The following is an 18,956-nucleotide window of genomic DNA, read 5'->3' as shown; positions in this document are numbered from 1 at the left end:
ATTTCATTCCCCGGATCCTTCTCCTACGCAGCCATGATGTTGTGATTAATACAGAATGTGGTCTGGCATTATCTTGTTGAAAAATGCAGGGTCTTCCCTGAAAGAGATGACGTCTGGATGGGAGCATATGTTGTTCTAGAACCTGAATATATTTTTCTGCATTGATGGTGCCTTTCCAGACATGCAAGCTGCCCATGCCACACGCACTCATGCAACCCCATACCATCAGAGATGCAGGCTTCTGAACTGAGCGTTGATAACAACTTGGGTTGTCCTTGTCCTCTTTGGTCCGGATGACATGGCGTCCCAGATTTCCAAAAAGAACTTCGAATCGTAAATCGTCTGACCACAGAACAGTCTTCCATTTTGCCACACTCCATTTTAAATGATCCCTGGCCCAGTGAAAACGCCTGAGCTTGTGGATCTTGCTTAGAAATGGCTTCTTCTTTGCACTGTAGAGTTTCAGCTGGCAACGGCGGATGGAACGGTGGATTGTGTTCACTGACAATGGTTTCTGGAAGTATTCCTGAGCCCATTCTGTGATTTCCTTTACAGTAGCATTCCTGTTTGTGGTGCAGTGTCGTTTAAGGGCCCGGAGATCACGGGCATCCAGTATGGTTTTACGGTCCTTGACCCTTACGCACAGAGGTTGTTCCAGATTCTCTGAATCTTTGGATGATGTTATGCACAGTTGATGATGACAGATGCAAAGTCTTTGCAATTTTTCGCTGGGTAACACCTTTCTGATACTGCTCCAATATCTTTCTGCGCAACATTGTGGGAATTGGTGATCCTCTACCCATCTTGGCTTCTGAGAGACATTGCCACTCTGAGAAGCTCTTTTTATACCCAATCATGTTGCCAATTGACCTAATTAGTGTTAATTGGTCTTCCAGCTCTTCGTTATGCTCAAATTTACTTTTTCCAGCCTCTTATTGCTACTTGTCCCAACTTTTTGGGGATTTGTTGACACCGTGAAAATTTAAATCAACGTATTTTTCCTTTAAAATGATACATTTCCTCGGATTAAACATTTGATCTGTCATCTACGTTCTATTACAAATAAAATATTGACATTTGCCATCTCCACATCATTGCATTCAGTTTTTATTCACAATTTGTTTAGTGTCCCAACTTTTTGGGAATCCAGTTTGTAGTTGAGGCACCAGTTATGAGATGTTTTCCTCTGTGATTTGCTTCCCCTAATGCAGTCTACAGTTCCAATGATGCCTTATGTTTGCAGAGACAGAATGAATGGTGTTTTATGACATTTAAAAGGGTTATCCAGGAAATTTTAATGATAACTTATCATTATCTTATTGGCAGGAGTCTGAGTCACGGCACACCCATCAATCAGCTGCTTTAGGGAGCCATGGTGCTCAACGGAGCTCTGGTGAGTGCTGCGGACCCTCAAGAGCTTACCATGCACAGCGCCGCACCTAATATAGTGGCTGTGCTTAGTAGTGCAGCTCAACCCCATTTACTTCAATGGGGCTGAACTGCAACTAGGGCATGTGATCGACATAGTGATATCACACAGCCTAGGAAGAGGCCGCGGCACTCATGGAGTGCCCAACCTCTTCTAACAGCTGATTGCCAGGGGGCCCGGCAGTCGGACCCCCGCTGATCTGATATTAATGACCTATCTAGAGGATAGGTCATCAGTATTATTTAGAGGATAACCCCTTTAAGGGCAGCTCGTGATATATCAGTGAGATATAACTTACACTGCAGTGTATTGTTATGTGACACAGCTTCAGCCTGTCTCCCCTGGCTCCTGCATGTGATGGGTATAGAAATACACTGGAGATTCTGCATACAGCACACACAGATAGTATAAACGGTTTTTGTCATCCAGGGGAGTTTTAGAACTGCTGCTAATTGCTGTATGGACACATCTACTATATCACTGCACTCCTGGTCTTTTAAATAAGGCTGAAATAATATCTTCAGCAGTACTCTTATGTACTGTACATGGGGACATTACAAAGGAACAAGGAGCGTGGAGCTGGGAGGTGTCTGAGGGCTGCCAGGAGGGATTTGATAGATGATGATGATGATGATGATGAGATAATGTTACTGTTGTAGTAAAGCATGCACTGGCCAGACGGCGTGACTGATTATCACATGATCAGGTACCCAGAATGAAACAGTTCAAAATGTGTGGATGCACCTGAGCTGGGATGAAATAAAGGACCCTGCTAAATTACGAGTGGTGAGGTAGCAGTATATGTGCAAAGAAAAATTGACAGGAGTTCTTTAATTTGCAAGAACAATTTGCATATACCTTTTTCCTATAGTGGGGGATAACATTTTCTGTGGAATCACGACTGGTTGCTGACCATAGACAGGAATTCTGATTTAGGTTATAATCACACATGCAGTTTCTGATGTAGTTTGACATGCAGCCAAAAGTGGATCCAGCAGGAAGAAGAAATACAGGTCCTTCTAAAAAAAATTGCATATTGTGATAAAGTTCATTATTTTCTGTAATGTACTGATAAACATTAGACTTTCATATATTTTAGATTCATTACACACCAACTGAAGTAGTTCAAGCCTTTTATTGTTTTAATATTGATGATTTTGGCATACAGCTCATGAAAACCCAAATTTCCTATCTAAAAAAATTAGCATATTTCATCCGACCAATAAAAGAAAAGTGTTTTTAATACAAAAAAAGTCAACCTTCAAATAATTATGTTCAGTTATGCACTCAATACTTGGTCGGGAATCCTTTTGCAGAAATGACTGCTTCATTGCGGCGTGGCATGGAGGCAATCAGCCTGTGGCACTGCTGAGGTGTTATGGAGGCCCAGGATGCTTCGATAGCGGCCTTAAGCTCATCCAGAGTGTTGGGTCTTGCGTCTCTCAACTTTCTCTTCCCAATATCCCACAGATTCTCTATGGGGTTGAGGTCAGGAGAGTTGGCAGGCCAATTGAGCACAGTAATACCATGGTCAGTAAACCATTTACCAGTGGTTTTGGCACTGTGAGCAGGTGCCAGGTCGTGCTGAAAAATTAAATCTTCATCTCCATAAAGCTTTTCAGCAGATGGAAGCATGAAGTGCTCCAAAATCTCCTGATAGCTAGCTGCATTGACCCTGCCCTTGATAAAACACAGTGGACCAACACCAGCAGCTGACATGGCACCCCAGACCATCACTGACTGTGGGTACTTGACACTGGACTTCAGGCATTTTGGCATTTCCCTCTCCCCAGTCTTCCTCCAGACTCTGGCACCTTGATTTCCGAATGACATGCAACAGTCCAGTGCTGCTTCTCTGTAGCCCAGGTCAGGCGCTTCTGCCGCTGTTTCTGGTTCAAAAGTGGCTTGACCTGGGGAATGCGGCACCTGTAGCCCATTTCCTGCACACGCCTGTACAAGGTGGCTCTGGATGTTTCTACTCCAGACTCGGTCCACTGCTTCCGCAGGTCCCCCAAGGTCTGGAATCGGTCCTTCTCCACAATCTTCCTCAGGGTCCGGTCACCTCTTCTCGTTGTGCAGCGTTTTCTGCCACACTTTTTCCTTCCCACAGACTTCCCACTGAGGTGCCTTGATACAGCACTCTGGGAACAGCCTATTCGTTCAGAAATTTCTTTCTGTGTCTTACCCTCTTGCTTGAGGGTGTCAATGATGGCCTTCTGGACAGCAGTCAGGTCGGCAGTCTTACCCATGATTGCGGTTTTGAGTAATGAACCAGGCTGGGAGTTTTTAAAAGCCTCAGGAATCTTTTGCAGGTGTTTAGAGTTAATTAGTTGATTCAGATGATTAGGTTAATAGCTCGTTTAGAGAACCTTTTCATGATATGCTAATTTTTTTAGATGGGAATTTTGGGTTTTCATGAGCTGTATGCCAAAATCATCAATATTAAAACAATAAAAGGCTTGAACTACTTCAGTTGTGTGTAATGAATCTAAAATATATGAAAGTCTAATGTTTATCAGTACATTACAGAAAATAATGAACTTTATCACAATATGCAATTTTTTTAGAAGGACCTGTATAAGTCCTTCCTTTTATAGTTCCCATTTCTTCACAATCCACTTCTGGCTTTGGCTCCAAAAAGCTGTCTGTCTAAAATCTGCACCAGCAGCAGAAAGGTTGAACACTTGTCACTACCATTAATAGGAAGAGGCCCCTTTCCATCCATATAGACATGTTTAAAGTGAACCTTCTATCTAGAAAAAACTCGATTTGTCCTATACATACCTAACGAATCCAACGGCTGTAACTGGCCATTGCGTTCTTTAAAAAAAAAAATGCTTTTTCATGCGCTTCTTTTATGGCAAAAGGATAAGGCAGCAAGATGTTCGCTTTAAAGGAAATAGGCCACCATTTTTTTTCCTGCCAGTGAAAACCAGATAGTAACACATCTTTTTAAAAAAAAAAAATTTTTTTTTTCCTGAGTGCAGATTTTTTCATTCAATTTCTGAACATGATTATGGGGACTTGTCTGAGCTTTTCTTAACAGCATTAAGAAAAGTCGATTTTTGTACTCACCGTAAAATCTGGCTGGCAGAGTCAAAGGCTTCCATTTCCAGATGGATTTGTTTGGCTATTGTGGAAGCGTACCGCATTAAGGTCCGGGTCCCCGCCCTTCTGGATGACTGCTCATTCGGCTCGGGCAGTGGGGGTCTCCTGGGCGGTGCATCCACGGGGCTTTGGCCCTTCAGGTGTGCAAGGCGGTGACCTGGTCGTCTTTGCATACTTTTTCCAAGTTTTACAGAGTGCACACCTTTGCATCTTATGACGCTTCTTTGGGGCGTAGCGTTTTGCAGACAGCGGTTCTCTGATTGGCAGGGAGGTTGTAGTTAAGCCCACCCTTTGGGACTGCTCTGGAACGTCCCATGGTCAAGGCCCGTGTCCTCCAATAAGACGGATGAGAAAACTAGATTTTTGTACTCACCGTAAAATGTTTCTCTTCCGTTCATGGGGGGGGGGGGGGGGGACGGACGGACGGACACACAGCTCCCATCCAGTTTTTAGTTATGGGCCTTTTCGGGCCTGTGTGGTTCTGGCTTTGCACATAATGTAATTTTCTTATGTCTGGCTTCTCCTCCTACTGCTTTTGCACTAAACTGATTAGCTTGGTCCCTGTAGGAAGGGATATAGCTGAAGAGGGAGGAGCTTACACTTTGTGTGCTTAGTGTCCACCTCCTAGCGCCAACAGCTATACCCATGGTCAATGCCTGTGTCCCCTAATGAGGCGGATTAGAAAATTGCTTTACGGCAGCCCAATAGTCCATAGACACAATGGTTGAATGAAATAAGAACATGGAACACTTAAAGAGGACCAGTCACCACAAAATGCAATGCAATCTGAAAGCACTGTTATAGAGCAGAATGAGCTGAGCAGACTGATATAAAGTTTTGTTACAAAAGATTCAGTAAAACCTGTCATTTATATTTTTGCTTTTTCCATCTGTTAATAACTTCTCCCTCATGTACCGACAGGTATCAGTGACTGACAGCTATCTGTGTATACACACAGTGCTGTCAGTCACTGATGACACCTCCACCCTGTACCAAGAGTTTTTCAACGGGCTGAAAACGGCAGATATATAAATTACAGGTTTTACTGAATCTTTTCCCACAAAACAATGCATCAGTTTGCTCAGCTTCTCTTGTACTACATCAGGGCTGGCCAACCTGCGGCTCTCCATCTGTTGCAAAACTACAACTCCCAGCATGCCTAGATTGCTTACAGCAGGGCATGGTGGGAATTGTAGTTTTACAACAGCTGGAGAGCTGCAGGTTGGCCAGCCCTGTACTACATCATGGTGCTTTCAGATTGCATTGCATTTGTGGTGACAGGTCCTCTTTAATGCGATTGAGCTGGGAGTACAAGCTGCTAGTGGTACTTTGTCATCAATCACACAACCATGGTGGTGCACCCTTTATTTTGGGTTCTGCAGCAGGCTAGGTGTTGAGGCAGGGTCCCATTAATACTGGGTGGCATCTCCCCATAGTAAGGGTCATACAGATGATGGATATTCTCCTGTAGTATGTCACGCCAAGAGGTGGTTGTTGCCTGCTGTGCATAAGAGATCTGTCACCCCATCCAGTCCCAGACATTCTTGATGTGGGAGAGATCTGGGAATTGAGCAGGCCAGGGGTGCTATAGTGTAGGCAGTGTGAGGGCAGGTGTTATCTTGTTGGAACACCAGATCTAGGATAGTCAAAAAAAAGGAAGTAGGACTGGTTCCTCAATATCCTGGACATACCAAAGGTTGGTCATTGTTCCCTCCATGAATACCAGACGGAAATGGGATGATAGCCAAGGGCGTCCTTCACAATAACACTTGGTGTTAGGCAAGTGTGTGTTCACACTATGCGTGATGGCAGATGTTCTCCTGCGAATTCTGTTGCAGCCATCATTATTACCAAGTCAGCACCTGTTTTCAGGACTGACTATTGATGGCTGCATCAGAGTTCGCAGGAGGGCTGAAGAGCACCTACAGCCATGACTGCGGTGGGGACATGTCCATATAACGTATATGATGACTGCAGCCAATCATTGGCCTCATCAGTATCCTGCCATATACTGCTGATACCTGTGATAGGCTACCGTAGTCCATGTACTGTGTTTTGCCACAACATAGCAGCAGCACCACTGGAACGGAGGGGGTTCAGGACAGTACAGGGGTGGACTGGCCATAGACCCTTCAGGGTGATGTCCACAGGACCACCTGTGCCTTCCTCACTGCCGCTGGCTGGGTACGGTGGAAACTAGAGGGGTTATTATAGGAAGTCCAGGCAGCATGCTAAAGGTAGGGCTGGCTTGATGTTGTGGCCCACATCTCACCTCCTAAGCTCCCTTCTCTATATCCATATTAGAGACAATTGAAGTAGGAAGACAGAATGCAGCAGCTATGGATGGCCACCACAGACTCATAGCTTCTGGGAATGTATTCTGTGCTGCACTATGGTATTACTGACCCTGCCAACTAGTATTGGCGCCATCTACTGGTCTTGCCCTATCTACAACATTGGGAACAAGTTGATTTTTTTTTTTCCAGGGCTACTTTAAGTTCCCAGTACGCTCCTGGGACAGTCATTTTTTTTTTTATTAGTTAAAAAAAAAAAATGCATCTCAGACATTTCCTTGAGGCTGGGTTCACACTTGAGCGTTGCGCAAACGCGCGTTTTACGCGCGTTTTTGACGCGCATTCTTATTCGCGTTTTTGTAATAGTAAACGCGCGTTTGACGCGCGTTTGTGTGATTCACTACAGTGTCCTATGGCCACAAACGCCCCAAAAGTCGCTCATGTACTTTTTGGAGCGTCGGGCGTTTTACAGCGCGATCGTACGCGCTGTAAAACGCCCAAGTGTGAACCATTCCCATAGGGAATCATTGGTTTCTCCTTGTTGAGCGTTTTACAGCGCGTAGGAACGCGCTGTAAAACGCTCAGGTGTGAACCCAGCCTTAAGGAAGCAAGGAACCTTTAGGCCACTTTCACACGAGCGTTTCGGATTAGGTCCAGATGCATTCAGTGAAACTCGCACCATTTTGCAAGCAAGTTCAGTCAGTTTTGTCTGCAATTGCGTTCAGTTTGTTCAGTTGATGCAACATCTACCAACCATCAGTGAAAAACACAGTGCATCCGCACCTGCTTGCGGATGCAATGCGCTTAACACTGAAGCCCCATTTACTTCTATGGGGCCAGGGCTGCGTGAAAAACGCAGAATATAGAACATGCTGTGTTTTTCATGCAACTGACGTGTGAAAAAAAAACAAAAAAAAAAAACGCTCATGTACACAGACCCATTGAAATGAATGGGTCAGGATTCAGTGCGGGTGCTCATGCGTTCACATCACGCATTGCACCCGCGCGGAAAACTCACTCGTGTGAAAGGGGCCTTAGGGTAGAATCAAACATGCAGTTTTGTATGTCAGTTTTTGAGCCTAACACAAAGGAGTGGAGAAATATCAGACTCCTTAATACTTTTTCTTCTTTTAGGATCCACTCAGCTTAAAAAACAAAAAAATGCACATGTAAATTGCTACATACATTAAGTAGAAATAAAACACTAAGCCTGCTGGAAAAATTGTCAAATCTGTATTCTTGATATTTTCTTAGCGCAATCAACATCATAATTATGCACCATAATTTTAGGAGACGGTACGTTAATATGATTGGTTCACATCCAGAAGTCTCACTTTTATTTACAAATAAAAAATATTTAAATTAAATAAGAGTCAAAACATAAGAAGCAGATTAGTTACAGTACATACAGAGTAAAAAAGTCTATACAAGTCGGAAACGTGAGCGGTATGAACCATGGAGCACATCAGCTCTTCAGAACTCCCTCCAGGAAATCTCTCTCAAGCATCTCCTCAATTTTCTGTCTTGCTTTGCCAGAGAACATTTTCTGGTTCTCCAGTTTAATATCCTTGTTGGGATAAGAATTTTGATATAGGACCGGGCTCCCTGAGTCTCCAACACATCTGCTTGTGACTTTGCTATTGAAGACTTGACTGAGTACATTGAAAAAAGGCAGAAGCTGCTCCATGCTGCGAATGGTGGAAATGGTAAGCAGTAAATGTCCAGGGTCCCAGTCTAATATTCTCCCTGAGCAGTCATCTTCGGGATTTTTCTGAAAGAAATCATTAATCAGATCAAAACAGACTCTTATTGACATTTTCATTAAAAATGCAGGCACTACAATAAAAAGATACCTCCTTAAAATAGGACAAGAATGCAGAGGTTGAAAATTGGACAACGCTTTGATATTAATATGCTTATCTAAGGGTTGACTAAGCACCTCTGTACTCAAATTTTAGAATTAAACCTGAAACTTGCTTTGTTTTGGTCAAATGACCATTGCCGATGTGCTGTGGTCCAGCTTTAGTTCCATGCCCTAACTACCACTATTCAACCTAGCAGGCTTGTGGAGATTTACACAGTGCCGAACATTGCCCAGTCTAAGAATACAAACCCTAGTCTTAATATTAGACATTTTTAATTCAGGAGCATGGACCTCTATAAATTTGGCGTATGGTAACTCCTGTGCCAGATTTATGGTAGAATCCTGTCCAGGTTTCAAAACTGTGATGTTGTTGCTGCTAACTGAGGAGACAGCGGGTAAGGGTACTTTCACACTAGCAGCAGGACGGCTCCGACAGGCTGTTCACCCTGTCGGATCCGTCCTGCAGCTCCTTCCCCATTGACTATAATGGGGACGGGGCGGAGCTCCAGCGCAATATGGCCGTGCACCGCGAAAGGCCGCCGGACTAAAAATACTGCATGTCCGACTTTTTAGTCCGGCGGCCTCTTAATGCGAACTGCTGTGCTCCGCCCCCATTATAGTAATTGGGGACGGAACGGAGGTCCGGTGGCACAGCGAAATAGCGGCAGGACGGATCCGACAGGGTGAACAGCCTGTCGGATCCGTCCTGCCGCTAGTGTGAAAGTACCCTAAGTCAGCATGGCGAAGTGCTTGGAGCCTAAAGCTTACACTGGAATCACGCCAGCAAATATTGTATTGATCAGTTTATTAGTGTAAACTGTATAGTCTAAGTTTACACCACCTATATGTTGGCTTAATTTTGCTCCAAAAATGAGACAAAATGTTGGCACTTTTTTGGCGCATAAAGATGCATTAAAACTACACCCCTTTGACACTAAGCCACAATCTCTAAGTAACGTCCCTTGTTGGATGAGGTGTAAAAAAAAAGTGTCTAAAACACTTTAAGTGCTGTGCAAAGCAGTTTCGGCCACAACTAATTAGCCCAAAAATTGGCACATTTTTTATAGTAAATCTGCGGCAGAGTCTCGAAGGCTGGACATTCACATCAGGTAGTTGTTGGCTGATCAGCTCTCTCTCCCGACGAGCATGCATATTTCCTGAACAGGGAGAGGGAAAAAGGATGCTGACAGGCTTCATCCCAAAACGAAAAGATCAGGCTGTTGGGAACTTGGGAATGCAGCTGCCCGCTCCTCATCTCCAACAACATCTGTCATTGGGAAACCTTTCGGAAGTCCCCATCCACATTACATGGTCTGTGGGTTCAGTGAACATTTATCTGGTGTGTATGGCCAGCTTAATCCATTAAGAGTACACTATGTGACCTCACAAACCTAAGCTGCCTGTAAACCTACAACAGCAGTACTTACACCTAAAAGTACCTGGTAAGTTGTAATACAGCATGCCAAATCCATTATTCTATCAAAATCTTCCGTTAGGCAGGACGGGACCACCCATACAATGTCAACAGGTTCAGACAAACCTTATTTGATGTACGGGCAACCCTTACAACCCTTTGTATGTGAAGCACTGGAGCTAGTAAGGGTAAAGGTGCTTAAACAGCTTCAAAAGCTGTCGGCTAAGGCTACTTTCACACTTGCGTTTTTGCCTGATCCCGCAGGGATAAGCAAAAACTTTTCTGTTACTGATATTATAACCAATCTGCATCCGTTATGTATGGATCCAGTTGTATTATCTGTAAGATAGCCTTAACGGATCCGTCATTAACACCAAAAAAAGTCAATGGGGGATGGATCCATTTTCTATTGTGTCTGAGAAAATGGATCCATCCCCATTGACTTGTTTTGTCAGTCATGACAGATTCGTTTTGCTCCGCATCCCAGGAAGGAAAGAAAACCAGTTTGCTCTCTGGTATGGGAACGCAACCAAACGGAATGGAATGCATTTTGGAGCATTCCGTTCTGTTCAGTTTTGTCCCCTCTGACAATGAATGGGGACAAAAAGGAAGCGTTTTTCTACGGTATTGAGATCCTATGACGGATCTCAATACCGGAAAATGTAAATGCAAGTGTGAAAGTGGCCTACTGCTTGTTGAGGCGACAGCTACAGTATCTCTACCGACTCCCCTGTGCACATACACACTCGGTTCAGTCAAGTGTGCTTGTGCCTCCAATGGTAAAGAGTAGAAAGCTGCTGACAAACAGCTAAGGCAGCCGCTTATCTCCCAGCAAGATAAAAGGATCGGTTTTGGAATGTAACACTGCCGATTCATTTCTTGCCCAACCTCATCTGTTGGGGGAGAGTTGGAGGTGCCCCTTACAAGTTAGATTGTAAGCTGGCCTGACGAAAACTACACAGCGAGCCAGCCAACAATACGCTAATGGTTGTGGGCGTCTTTAAACTCTTACACTGGGTTATAAACTAAATAACAGTGAGTGAACTCAATTACATGCCGGTGGTGGCTATTAGATCCTGATCCCAGACGCTCGCTGTGCAGTATAATTCTGGAAAATATTATGTGGGTATGGGCACAAGTTGGGCCAACACAGTATTAAGTAGGCGCTGATCCTAATAAACTAACCTAAAGTGTATAATGCATAAAGAAATAATAATAATCATCTTTCTATTGCATGTTAAAAAAGACTCAAGGCAATATTCACATACACAATGAGGCTCATTTCGGAGCCTCTATTATTCCACCATTTTAAAAGAGAACAGTGCTACAACACTTTTTCTCCTGTAAAGGTGACAGAGGTGTACAGAAACCAGGCCGATGGGGTCTGTCATTTACCATTAGTGTCAACACAGCCTGCGTTGTGGTTTCTGTTTATAGTGGGAACCACAATGAAGATGTGGACAGAGTCTAATATGTTATTTTTTATGACTACTTTCACGGAGGTATCTTGTAAAATATTAACGTGAAGAACAATACCTTTGCTCTTTTCCTTAAAAGCTTTGCTAGTCGAACCACATATGGTTTAAACTCCCTCTGATGTGTTCCTTGCCTTCGAACCTCTAGCCCCGAGTCATCCGATGCTTCTGGGATGAATGCCCAGCGATACCTAAAGATACAGTTATAGTAATGACAGCACAAAATACAGAGGTGGAGGCGAAATATCAACACATAGCAAATAATGATAGACAATAAGTGGTGGAAAAGTATACTTTCAACAAGTTTGTCATTGGAAAGAAGAGTACCTACCAAGCCTTTAAATGCCTTATAGTGGCAGTAGTAATTACTAGAGAGTAGTACAAATAAATATGGAAGTGTAAATAGACTGGCTGAATGAGCCAAATGTCTACATCTATATAAGGCCGAATCCACACGGCTGTGTGAACGGTCCGTGGTAACCCGGCCTGGATTCCTGCTGACAGCAGGAGCGCACGGCGTCATTGGTTGCTATGACGCTGTGGACTTCATGCCGCCGCTGCACTACAGTAATACACTCATATGATCTATACGAGTGTATTACTGGATTGCAGCGGCGGCATGAAGCGCACGGCGTCATAGCAACCAATGACGCCGTGCGCTCCTGCTGTCAGCAGGAATCCAGGCCGGGATACCACGGACCGTTCACAGCCGTGGAACAAGGCCGTGTGCATTCGGCCTAAGTAGGACTCCAGGAAGATATTACTACACAGTGATAGACAACCAACTTACATCTGAAACTGAGGCAGGTTATCAGAGGGTAAGGCCAGGGCTAAGTCCAGAAATTTACAGGCTGACAGATAGAGGTTCAACCACCGCTGGCTGTTATATGATGTGGAGAATCCGTTTCCACCAGTGTATGTGGTCTCCAAACCAGCTACAGAAGGTCCAGAAGTCCTGCAGGAAGGACAACAATCAGAAAATGAATGCAGAATGAGGATATCCCAACATTTCCCAGCTGAGCATAGATATACATTATATTATACATGAAACAATGTTTATAAGACACATTTGGTAGGAGACTCGCCCATACCATCTTATAATGTATTAGGGACAGATACAAAAAAGGGTCAGGGAAAGGAATATAGACAGCTCTAGATAAAAGTTTTAGACTAAAGGGCCTATTAGTCCACACGATTATCGGGAACAAGCATTTATAGAAACGGTCATTTGCAATAATTTCCTTGTATAATTGAACAGCCGATGAACAAACAAATGCTTCTTCATTGGCTGATGGGCCTCCTTCATCAGGATGAAAGATGACCGATTATTAGCAGCACATCTATCTGTGTAATCGGTCTATCTGCTGCCGATAGTGAATAGAACAGAATGAGGGAGGGACCACTGTGGTAGCAATTGTTTCTCCTGTATTCAGTTTGCATCAGGCCAGTGTAATAACACCTTTGGCTTAAAGAGTAACTAAACTTTTGATTAAAATTTTAATAAGATGTTCCTAATGCCATAGTAACACTTTTTCTAATATACTATATTCATGCTTTTTGTATTTTGAATACGCTTTTACCCCCCTAAAACGCACCAATCCCTGTGCGCTTAAAATTCACTTCTCTGTACACCGCTGACTCCTCACATTTTTATCAATGGGACCGCAATGCAGGGAGTACGTACTGGAGCGCATATTGCTTCTCCTGTCCGTGCCCCCCCAGAGGTTTACTAACCCTACCCTAATCTAAGAGTCCTGCATGTCAGTTCTTAGCTTAGTGAAGAAGGAGCCCGCTCCGCTGAGCTAATCTTGGCATAGCACATGGGTACAGGGTACCCATGTCCTATGCCAGGAGTTAGTAAACCTTCAGGGGAACAGGAGCAGCAGAACTGAATTTTAAGCGCAGAAGGAATGGTGCACTTTAGGGGGGTAAAAGTGTAATAAAACTACAAAAAGCATTAATAAATTATATTAGAAAAGGTGTTACTATGGCATTAGGAACATCCTATTAAATTGTTAATCAAAAGTTTAGTTACTCTTTAAAGGTCTGGAGTACATTGGATGCCTGATCAGAGTACCCAAATACTCCACACTTTCTGCCCCCTTTTCTCAGCATCACTGCATACTGGCAGGACGTTTACATGCAGAGCTTCCTCTTTTCGTCAGATTCCGGCTGGGTTTTCTAGCCAAACCCAGCATGCTTTGCTCTGCAATAGTTCACATGAAGACAGGAAGTAAGCCATGTAAACATCCTGCCGGGATGCAGTGATGCCTAGATAAAGGGAAGGAAAGTGCTGACACAAAAAAAAAAAGTATATAGGGCAAACGTGCAGGTTTTGGAGTACTTTGGGCAGATAAGAAAAAATTATTATGAAACCGGAGGACCCTTTTAAGAACAGATTTGAGAAATAATAAGCTGCCCGTACACAAGATACATTTTGGCCAAAATGGTTGAATTTTTACCATTCCAGTAAAGGATTTGAAATGTGATCAGAATAGTTTTTTTTTTGTTTTGGCAGTTGTCAGCTGCAATTGTATGAAATCACTGACAGAATTTGGCAGATCATTTGTTACTTTATTTAAGACCACTTTTATAATAGTCCCTCCCTGATCTGCTAGTTTAGTCTGGCATGCTGATGGTCGAAAACTTTGTATAAACAAAATGACAGATGACTGCTTGTCTGTAATCCATCTGATGCTTATCTTATGTGTATGACCAGCTTTAATCTATCAGTAGGTGACAAAGACAGGTGCGGGAGCAGTCTACCAGGAGTGTTTTGGTAGTCTCCTGGGTGAGGAAGGGACAGCTAATGACTACTACTCTATGAAAATAGAAACCTACCTGGTGATATCTTCATCTGCTGTAAGTTCCTGTTCCATTAATAAAAATACTTGGACCTGATAAAACACAGAAACCAAATCATTATTTGAAATCTCAATTTCATATACAATACAGTTGAGCAAGCCAAGAAAACCGTATTGCACATTATGTAACACTGCAGATAACATAGAGTGGTGACATAAGGGTAATTAACAAGAATTTACAAATGACAAAAGAAAAGCATATCATAACTCACTAGTTCTGTGATCATGGTGGGCCATAAGGAGGTGAGGTGTTGAGGAGACATTCTTAGAAGCAGTACTCGGAAAAACAGGAACACCTGGGAATGTAGCGTGGGCACTTGTGGCAACCGTAAGCTCTCTACTAGCCTTTCTTAAAAACAAAAAGATGAAACACAAGATGTTACTCCTTCTCAGGTAAAAGGAAATGGTGAATGTATTCATAGTGCAAAAAGTAATTTTTGGGTAACTGTGATGTTCATGGTGCTTAAAGGGGTGTTCCCATCTCAGACAATGGGGGCATATCGCTAGGATATGCCCCCATTGTCTGATAGATGCTGGTCCCACCTCTGGGAGCGGCACCTACAAGGAGAATGGACCCCTGAAGATTGTGAAGGGTGCACTGCGTATGCGCACCGGCCCTCCTTTCATTTCTATGGGGCCTCTGAAAATAGCCCTGGCTCGGCCATTTCCGTTGGCCCCATAGAAATGAACAGGAGCGGTGGCCGCGCAAGCGCGGTGCGCTCCTATTCAATCCTATGGGGAGAGCACTTGGCTATCAGACATAAATGCTAGATCTGAGGAGCATGACAGCTATACTGAGGGCATATTCTCTTTCTGTATTTTCCATGGACTGGTGTGGAGTGAACAGTGTTGATGCTCAGCCATCAAACCATACTATGACTGCGGTCACCCAAAGAAGGACAGGGACCCTAGTAGTTAAAACTAAATGGCGAGATAATTTTTCACTTAATTTATAATGATCAATAGACAACATTAAAGCCTTACCTTGTATATCAGGCAGGAATTTCTGGTACTGGTCAATCTCACTGCTGAAGATAGCAAAGGCCAGTCTCTTCAACAGCATTGCTCTCTGCTCCAGCTCAGCATCCCGGTTGGTGAACAGACTGAGAGAACTGCTCTGGGCAACAGCCACACGAGCTAAGGAAAAAACAAAATCAATAGCACGCCGAACATGGCCATTTCACTAATAAATAGCAATTGGAATTTACAGCACACAGGCCAACACTGATTGGTCAGCTTAATAAGGTGTTAGGAAGCAATGACATTTCAGAATACCTGTGGCATGTTGCAGTTACATGCGAGAAGATTTGATCAGCAGGACTGAGACCCCCACCGATCCATGAAATGAAGGGGCAGTAGCATGCCGTTGAGAACTGTGCTTCTTTGGCTGTGAACAGCTCTCTTCGGCAGCTGAAGGGGCACAGCGCTTGACTGAGAAATTTCGCAGCTATATTTCAGTGATTGGTGGGGGTCAAGGCACTAGGACTTCCCCAATCAAAACGTCTGTCATGTCACTATATAACATGTCAAAAGCTTTACTTTTCAAAGGTGAAGTGGCAGTGAATAAATATGGTGGTGCAAGAGATACACCACAAATGTTCAGAAAACGTACTCATTAAATCACGGAAGGTTGTTTTGTCATGTGTCATCAGATGGTCCATGATGGCCCGCCAGCTGTATGACAAGGAACATAAGAGAGCTCATCAGAGGTGTAATTACATTGTATACAAGGATTCAAAACAGAATACATAGATGTAGCAGAAGTGAAAGGAAGTGTGATAACACATCACAGTGTTACCTTGTGACAAAGGCCATTAAAAAAAGTCAACTGATATTTTCTTACCACTGTTTACTTAAAGGCTATGTACACCTTTGCGGGCAATTTTTGTTATCATTGAGGTTTACTCATTTTGGGCTAAAACCATTTTTTTTAATTGGTCTTTTTTAAAAATATTCAGCAATTCGGTCACAAAGGGTTCACTGTTTGTCTAGCTGTGTGAATCCTACTTTCACTTTATGCTGGCGATCTAATAAACCATATCAATAAATTACTGAAAGGTCATAAGCGCTTATTTAAGCCACATTCTTATTAGTAAGATGTCTATAAGATCAGAGATAAGGAGCAGTCAGCTGAGCTGCCTGACGAAACATAGTGGAAATACAGATCTTGCTACTAGAGAATCTCAGCCTTGTGCCTTCGACCCCCTGACGAAGGCACGCCGAAACGCGCGTTGGGGTAGCGCCACCCTGGGTCTCTTTGCACACGGTCTATTCAGGTGAGCTCTGGTCCCCCCTGCCCCCCGCTGGTTGTGTGGTCATTTGTGTCCACCTGCACCTTGCCCTTCATGCCACATACTTCTACCTTATGCGTTCGCAATTGTTCCCAGTGGGGGTGCAGGAGCTGACCCTGCTCTACCTGATATTTTATGGTTTCATCATCTATCCACTTATTTCATGGGTTGGGCACTGTACCCAAGATTCTTCTTTCCCATGTTAGACATGATTGTACATTAGATTTCTTTATGTTCATATCCGTGTGTTTTTCCTCCCAGGGTGGCGCTCTGTTTGTTCTCCGCTCTCATCACCTTGCTTCACGGCATCTCATGCATTAATCCACTTTCTTTCTTTTTCTGTTATTTTAACATATTGTAATTAAATTTATATATTTTTGGTAATATGAGCTCTCTCTTCATTGGTTTCTGCTTGTGCAGAGAAAAGGACGCAAGACACCTCAACCGTGTTTTTTAGCGGATCCGCATTATTGGGGACTGCAAAATAAATAGGGTCATGTAAATGCATCCTAGCAAATCGATCTTCCTTTATATTGATAACACATTTCTGATTTATATAGTACTGTATATATACAGTAGTTTATTCCTGAATATGTTAACAGGATTGTCACAAACACATTGTGAAGAGGAGAGATGTGTCTTACTGACTAACACAGGAGCCATCCATCTGAAAGAAGTTGTGATCCATGAAGAGATCAAACGCTTCTTTCTTCCATGTGCGCCTGGTGTACTGGTAACCACTGAGACTACTCAGCAGCTGCACACAGGCCCGATAACTGGGAGCATTATGAGCACTGTAAAAGAAGAGATAATAACTTATATTACAACCTTCAACTGCTACCAGGCCAATCTTCTGTTAGAAGCTATGAAAGTTACAGGTAGAGAGCTATAAACAAGTGTTGTGGACTACGGAGCAAATGAAAGCACCAACTAGACAAGCCTTATTCACAAGAAGAGCTTAAAAGTGGTTATCTCATGACTAATGTAAAAAATGAAAATCAGACATCATATAGTAAATGACAATCTCTTTCTAACAAAGCTAGAACTAGCTTCTTCTCCCTATCACAGCTCAGGAGGCATTTGAATGATGAAACTGAGCATGTGCGACCTTCTCAGTAAGCAGGACCAAGAAATAAGAAAAAAAGCCAACAGCAGGTGGCGCTATACAGATACATTTTATTAAATAAGACAGTGGCTATGCTAAATTTGTAATTACATGCAATCAGGGCTGTGGAGTCAGTAAGCTAAAGCACCAACTCAGACTCCTCAATTTCCCCTAACTCCAACTCCCACTCCCTCATACATGGCGCATGATTAAGCGATATCATAATTTAAACTTTTTATCACCCTAATGATACAATAATCAAGCTATTTAGGTAGAACATAAAATATATTTATTGGATACAACTTTAGAACACAAAAAAACTTAAAAAAATTGTAAATATGCTGCAGTAAGTGGGAAAAAACGTCCTGAATAAAATTTGTGGGGTAAGTCTATGAATTTGTTCTGAGAAATAGTATTGCCTCCAACAAAGAAACTTCTACACCTAGACAGTTTTTATACAGGAGGCCATTTTACATCATACTGCTTCACAGTCTAGAAAGTGAAACTACTAGCAGTGCTAGATAACAAAGGCTTGGCAATGGCTTCTACATCTATAGTACTTTTTCACATGTGTTTCTGAATTTGAGATGTTAGAAAACAGTTTTTGCCCTTATATTCTATGTATAGCATATATAAGCCATCAGAGCAGCTAACCTCTCCCAAAATGAGCTCACAGGAAAAGAAAACTAAAACATAAATCATACAGAGAGAACATGCACTGGACAATCGATTTATGCACAGTTTATTGAAAGTCTAGATATACTAAGAAGTACTTGCCTTAGGGTCCATTCACACGTCCATAGAATGTTTCCGCACCCGTTCTGCAATTATCCGGAATGGGTGCGGACCCATTGATTCTCTATGGGGCAGGAATGGACGCATTTCTGGAGCACGGCCCCGAACTTTTGGCCCACGGCTCCGGAAAAAAAATAGAAAATGTCCTATTCTTGTCTGCAATTGCATGCTTCTCAGCCCTCACAACACTTGTACCTTTTGCTTACGGCAGGTAATCTTGCTAGACCTTATTAGTTCCCTCAGAGCTCAGTCCCATCATTCCGTGGGGGCGAGGTCACTTCTGCTCTCAGCTAATCAGATAACAGTCTTTCTGGTAT

General features: G+C 43.1%; 1 protein-coding gene across 2 annotated transcripts in view; it reads right to left on the bottom strand.

Annotated features, from left to right (window-relative positions):
- Positions 1-8,051: 8,051 nt before the first annotated feature.
- DOP1A (DOP1 leucine zipper like protein A) overlaps positions 8,052-18,956 on the bottom strand; it is a 106,529-nt gene continuing 95,624 nt past the window's right edge. For both annotated transcript variants that reach the window (XM_044292397.1, XM_044292398.1), the window contains 8 exons: positions 17,384-17,533; positions 16,061-16,122; positions 15,433-15,585; positions 14,661-14,797; positions 14,426-14,481; positions 12,375-12,539; positions 11,646-11,775; positions 8,052-8,602 (listed from right to left, as the gene is read on the bottom strand). In XM_044292397.1, the coding sequence (XP_044148332.1) occupies positions 8,297-8,602; positions 11,646-11,775; positions 12,375-12,539; positions 14,426-14,481; positions 14,661-14,797; positions 15,433-15,585; positions 16,061-16,122; positions 17,384-17,533 (1,159 nt within the window). In that variant the 3' untranslated portion in view covers positions 8,052-8,296. The remainder of the gene's footprint in view (positions 8,603-11,645; positions 11,776-12,374; positions 12,540-14,425; positions 14,482-14,660; positions 14,798-15,432; positions 15,586-16,060; positions 16,123-17,383; positions 17,534-18,956) is intronic.

The sequence above is a fragment of the Bufo gargarizans genome, chromosome 4, assembly GCF_014858855.1.
Source record: "Bufo gargarizans isolate SCDJY-AF-19 chromosome 4, ASM1485885v1, whole genome shotgun sequence".
In the NCBI taxonomy this organism is placed as follows: Eukaryota; Metazoa; Chordata; class Amphibia; order Anura; family Bufonidae; genus Bufo; species Bufo gargarizans.
Note: the sequence above shows the minus strand (reverse complement) of the source record. Positions and strands in the feature narration are given on the sequence as shown.